The following is a 6,000-nucleotide window of genomic DNA, read 5'->3' on the forward strand; positions in this document are numbered from 1 at the left end:
CCGGATTGGTTGGGTGACTGAAGAATATAAGGGAGCCCGTCGGGAGGGAGAAGAGCTTCCCGACAACTGCTGTAACCTCCATGAGAGATTAGACAATAAAGCCTAGAGAAGAATCAAGACCTTGGGCGTGTTGCTTCGGTCCCTGAAGGGTCGCGACAAGTGGTGCCGAAACCTGGGAATCGCTAAACCTCGTTGCGACCTGATCCGCTGACCCTGGTGCCTGCTGATGAACGTCGCTGGACGCCGTTTGGTCGGCTGGCCAGACCGGGAGAGGGAACCGAGGAGGGTGAGTGCATCGGCGAGTAAACTGAAAGTATACGTGGCAGGGCAGACGGCAGGCAGTTGCGGTGGGTGTTTATGTGTAGTGTGTGTGTCCTGTTAGTGTTTGTGACATTGTTTATTATAATATATGGAATGAGGAGGCGCCAGTGAAGGTTCACAGAGCGGCGACGAAATCAAAAGGTTCGCAGAGTGGCGACGAAATCAAAAGGTTCGCGGAATTAGTGACGTAGTCCATCTAAATCATAACTAGGATACTTGCCCCTTTAGAGAGAGGATGGGGATGGAGGCCTCTAGGAACCTCTGAAAGCGCTCCTTAGAGCTAATGGACCCCCTTTGAAAACGAAGACTGCCAGGGCATTCCTGAACACTATAGAGAATCATGCCCCATGGTTCTTAGATGAAGGAAAAATCACCAGCCCTTTATGGGACAGGCTGGGGGATGACCTACGCTGGGCAGACAAGAGGGAGCCCCTTCCACCAGGGACAATCCCTATTTGGGGTCGAGTAAAAAATTGCCTGAAGGGACAGAAGCCAAGCTGCTGAGAGGCCATCCAAGAGGGGGAGGAAATATTAGAGGAAGTACGAGAAGAGCGTGCCTTCGCAAAGGCATCAGAAGGGGGATCTGAACAGGGACTGCCATCTGATGAGGACATGGCAGTCAAAAAGGCCCATGTGGGTACCTCAGTGGTCCCTCACTAAAGAAAAGAAGGAAGCAGCCCACACTTTAGTACAAGAACAGATAGCAGCTGGTCACCTCCAGCCCTCTACCTCGCCATGGAACATACCTATTTTTGTAATTAGGAAAAAGTATCAAAGACTGTTTCTTCTCCATCCCGCTTCACCCCAGAGACTGTCAAAGGTTTATTGCCACAGGGCATGGCTAATAGCCCCACCATGTGTATGTAAAGAAACTTTACAAACTGTCAGGAAACAGTTTCCCCTGATAATCATCTATCATTATATGGATGACATCCTTTTGTGTCATGAGAGCAGCAGGGAGCTAGAGACAACCCTCAGGGTCAGGGTATGGTGGAACGCACCCACCTCACCCTCAAGAATGCCTTATATAAACAAAAAGGGGGAATAGGAGAAGATTTTAGAACACTGGACAAAAATGGCCGCAGTGCAGCAGAGCGGCACAGCCAACAATCCAATCCAAAACACATGCCTAAAGTTTTGTGGAAGGATGTGTTGGAAGGAACATGGAAAGGCCCGGACCCAGTGATAATCTGGACCCGAGGCTTGGTTTGTGTTTTTCCACAGGACCAGCAGAACCCCATTTGGGTGCCTGAACGTCTGATACGCAGAGTGGAAAACCCCAGAGCAGAGGTACAAGATGATCGCACTGCTTCTGCTCCTGCCGTGGATCCTACAGCAGGCGACGGCGGAGCTGAGCTGCAGCTGCAGCCACCGCCGCGCTGACTATCACCATTCCTACGGCAGAGACACTGAATGGGCTGTCCCAGGCCACTGCCTCGGCAATGACAGCACAGAACGTCATCAATGACCATTTTAAGAATGGGATGGCCTTGGTCAACCAACGCATGAACCTTCTTCAAGAACAATTGGACCTCTTGGGGGAGGTTTTGTCTGTGGGCTGCATCCATTCTTATACGGGGGTGTACTGGTATTCCTTTTCATAATTATTCTAAAGCTGCCAACTTGTTCAGACAGTTAGGCAAGATGTTAAACGCCACCAAAGCCTGGTCAGGTGTAGGTGTCATAGGAATATTGCTAATTGTGGGCCTCCTCGTGCTTGGGAGGAAAGTCTGTTCCATACAAAAACAGCAACAGGGAGAACGGAAGGTCCTGTTGCAGGCCATGGCAGCGCTAGAGGAAGGCATCTCCCCTAGAGTATATGCTGGATCAGTAGTCAAGGACGGGTAAGATCGGGAGCTGCGCATATCAACCTAAGACAGGGCACAGACCTAAGCTGTCTGTTGCCTGAGGACGGGTAAGAATGCCGCAGACTCTGGACGACCTAAGACAGGCATGATCCCGACAGCCCTTTGGTTATAAAACAATAAAGGGGGAGATGTGGGGGCCCGGCCTACGGCCGAGACTGAGCCCCACTCTAACTGGACAATGCCCTAAAGATGGTGCCTGCTTCCCTTTCCCCTCTTCCCTGTTGGGGATTGGCCCAGCAGACTTCCGTACCCGTGCACAGCTCGTGCTGCCCGCTTAGAGTGGCGCGTGACACCTATCCACTTAAAGGTCACGCATGATACTGTCCCGGATTGGTTGGGTGACTGAAGAATATAAGGGAGCCCCCCCGGGAGGGAGAAGAGCTTCCCGACAACTGCTGTAACTGCCGTGAGAGATTAGACAATAAAGCCTAGAGAAGAATCAAGACCTTGGGTGTGTTGCTTCGGTCCCTGAAGGGTCACGACACCCCTGTACCTTGGGAGGCTGGCTACTCTGTCCCTCTGCCCCAGGGCCCTACCTGGCCTGACCCTGACCTTTTCTGTCTAGACATGAAGGTCTCAAGGCATTGGGGGGTTCAGACTCTGGCCCTGGGGCTCTGCATGGGATCAGGCACCCCCAGGCAGCCTGCCTCCCACCATGGCCAAGGCCATGACACCCCATGCCCTTGCCATCTGACCCCTCCATTGGCTGCTTCCCTTCCTGGGCCCAGGGGGCCTCCTCCTCAAGGGGCCGTGCCTCCCTTGCCCCAGGTTCATGGAGTTTGAGGCCGAGGAGGCGAGGCAATGTCAGAATGCACAGTGGATGAAGGCAGCACAGGGCATGTCTCCTCCAGCACCCCTCAGGCCTGGTCCTCAGGTGCCCTCAGCCCCAGAGCGGGGCCAGAAGCGAGGTATGCCACCATGTTCCCCCCGAGCCAAAGGCCAGAGGCAGTGGGAGCCTTGGAAGGCCATGTTGGGGACCACACACCGGTCCTGATGGGAATGGGCCAGGTTTAGTACATGGCCACCCCCCTCTGCCCTGATCAGAGACCCACACAGGGTGCTGGAAGGGGCTGGGGGCTGGGAGGAGGGCGGGCCTCCTTCCCCAGCATGAAGCCCTTGGAGGCCCTGTGACCCTCCCTCACTTTGGTGCCTGTGGACCAGCTGGCCCTCACCCCCCATGGGAATGTCCCCGAGCTCGGTCTTCCCTGAGCACTCTTGGTGCTGGCGAGGTGTGGCCCGGCCACCCACACTCCTTCCCTGCACCCTCCTCAGCATGCATCCCCAAGAAGGCCGACGCCAGGGCCCAGCCTGCCACCACCCAACCACAGCGATGCCAGCAGAGCCCACGCACCGAGGCACCGATGGAGATCCCTCCCAAGCTGGAGCAGAACCTGGAGTTCATGGAGGGGCTGCTGGGGCCTGGCTTCCCAGCTGAGCGTGTGCCCAGTGGAGAATGGGGAGAGGAGAGCTCCGAGCAACCACAGGGAGAGGAGGGCGCCTACCTGGACCCAGGTCTCCTGAGCCACACTGATGGATGAGCTTTGTTCCCAGGAAGACTTTCTCACCAAGGTGGGCCGACCCTGGCCCAGGTGCCACAAGATTTTGGGGAGTGGCACTCCCACCATCCAGGTCTGGGTGGTGCCCAGGCAGCTGGGATTAAGTTTGTTTCTTATTTCTGAGCTCTGGTGTGTGTGTGATGGTGGATGTGCACATGTAGGTGTGTAAATATGTGTGTGTGTCTGCGTGTTGTACAGGGATAATGCAGGTGAGCCAGGTGTGTGCGGGGTGTTTGTGTGCATGCTTGTGCGTGCATGTGTGCACATAGGTACCTGTATATATACTTGTGTGGGTGTGGGTGTGCATATGTTTGTGTGCATGTCTCATGTGGGGTGTGTGGCATGCACATATATACATGTGTATGTGCTGTGCATGTGCACGTGTGCCTGTGGTCGGGGACCATGACCATGCCTTTCCAACACCCCCTTGTTGTGGAGGATGGGGCTGGTCTCTGCTTTTCCCTCACCCTCCGGGTCCTCTGGGTGCGCAGGGGATTCCCTCCAAGGATGCTCACAGCCTCCTCCTCCTGTGCCAGGTGGACGCAGTGCTGCACCCATGCTTCCTGGCAGAGTTGCCCTCCCCAGAACCCCAGCTGGATCTCTTGGCCCTCGCTGAGGAGCTGGAGCAGGAGGAAGGACTGTCCTTGGCACAGGTGAGCTGGGAAAGGGAAGGAAACAGATGAGCCCAGAGAAGGGGCAACCCGGGTAAGCAGGGCAGGGGACCCCAGGACAGGATTCCTGGCTGACTGTCCCCCTGCATTGCATGGCAGGAGTGGCAGGGAGGGCCTCTCTGAGGGTGGGGGCCGGGCAGGAGGATGGCAGGGAGAGGATGGGGAGCCGGGGAGGAGAGGGAGGACGCAGGCCGGGGCACCAAGCTGGAGGGTGAGGTTGGCAGGAGAGCCGCAGTGGCTGTCGTTGGCATGGCACCTCCTCCCCCTCTCAGGCCGCCTCATGGTGCCCTCCCTCCTCACAGCTGGAGCAGAAGCAACTCCTGGAACTGAAGCAGGAGGAGGGTGTGCAGGCCCCCCCCAAGTCACGGCACACCCCGACTGGACCCAAGGCCTTCTGTGTCTGAGGCTGGCCAGGATCCCCAGAGTCACGGCCATGGCTCCCAGCTCGGGGTCAGCGACCAAGCTTGCCCACCAGAGGCTGATTGTGGGCAGCACCAGGCGCACAGCCTAGCAGATGCTGGCGTGCCCAGGCCCAAAGCCTTTGCTGCCTCTCCAGGACACCAGGAGCCCCCTCCCCTGAAGGCTGCCTGGTGGCCCCCTGCCCCCCAGGCTCGGTGCCGCACTTCCCCCAGCCTGGGGTCCAGGCTCGCCACTGCTCCGGGAGAGATCTGTTTTGCTCGGGAGACCCTGGGGCCCATGGGAAGGCCCAGTGAGGATGAGGAGGAGGTCCCCAGCCTGGCCTTCCTCCTGTCCTCTCAGCACACGCTGCCATCCCGGGGACTGCCCCAGAGTCCTGCTCCAGGCTCAGACCTCCTCCACCCTGGAGTACCCCAGGCCCTCTCTCCCCAGAAGCCGGGCCTCAGCCCCGCTGGCCCTCCAGCTGGCAAGGCCAGCAGTCGGGCCCCGTGTGCAGGCCAAGCCCCTGCTGAGAGGACACCCCTGCCAGGGGCCAGCCTTGGGGTCGCTGAGGTACCAGCCTTGGCTCTGGGGCTGGGCCACCCTTCACAGCCCCAGAAGAGAAGGGGGTCCCTTTTGTCACAGGGAAGGGTAGGAAGCAGCACTGCAGCCAGTAGGGAGGAGTCGGCCCTCCAGGGCAGCTTCGGGCTCCTCCACATCCCAGTCCTGATCCTGGCTGCTGTGGGACGGGGGTTGGGTGGGGTGGGAGAGGCGGGAGGGCGGGTCCCCTAGGGGTGGCTGGTTGGGGGGGTGGGATAAGAGGATGGTGGGAAAGGTGTGGGGCAGTGGGTGGGTGTTCAGCCCACTCAGGCATTGTATGTAAATGCAAATAAAGCCTGTTTTGTTAGGAAATGTTCTGGGTCTCGGCCCCTAGTGGCATCTGGGCTTCTCCATGGGAAGGGGTGCCAAAAGCAAGAAGGTCCCGGGCTCCAGGACTCAAGGTGATGTCCCGTTCCCCCTCCACATTCATGTGCATTCTCCAGATAGCTCCCGAGAGCCCACTGCCCCCATAACCCCCCCATCCCACCCTTGCTCCTCTGGAGACCACTTCTGGGAGTCCCCAGGACACAGCGTCATCACAGGACCCTAAACGTCTAAAGATGGCAGCTGCTTTGGCCCTGTGCCCTC

At 58.0% G+C, this 6,000-nt stretch overlaps 1 protein-coding gene and 1 pseudogene across 1 annotated transcript in view; both read left to right on the plus strand.

Annotated features, from left to right (window-relative positions):
- The window catches only part of ZFP62 (ZFP62 zinc finger protein), a 41,106-nt gene extending 40,820 nt beyond the window's left edge, over positions 1-286 (plus strand). Inside the window, exon 6 of the mRNA XM_073222121.1 lies at positions 149-286. Within this exon, the coding sequence (XP_073078222.1) occupies positions 149-203 (55 nt within the window). The 3' untranslated portion in view covers positions 204-286. The remainder of the gene's footprint in view (positions 1-148) is intronic.
- LOC108390692 (NUT family member 2G-like) lies at positions 150-5,604 on the plus strand (annotated as a pseudogene).
- Positions 5,605-6,000: the final 396 nt, after the last annotated feature.

This window comes from Manis javanica, chromosome 14 (assembly GCF_040802235.1).
Source record: "Manis javanica isolate MJ-LG chromosome 14, MJ_LKY, whole genome shotgun sequence".
NCBI classification, from domain to species: domain Eukaryota; kingdom Metazoa; phylum Chordata; class Mammalia; order Pholidota; family Manidae; genus Manis; species Manis javanica.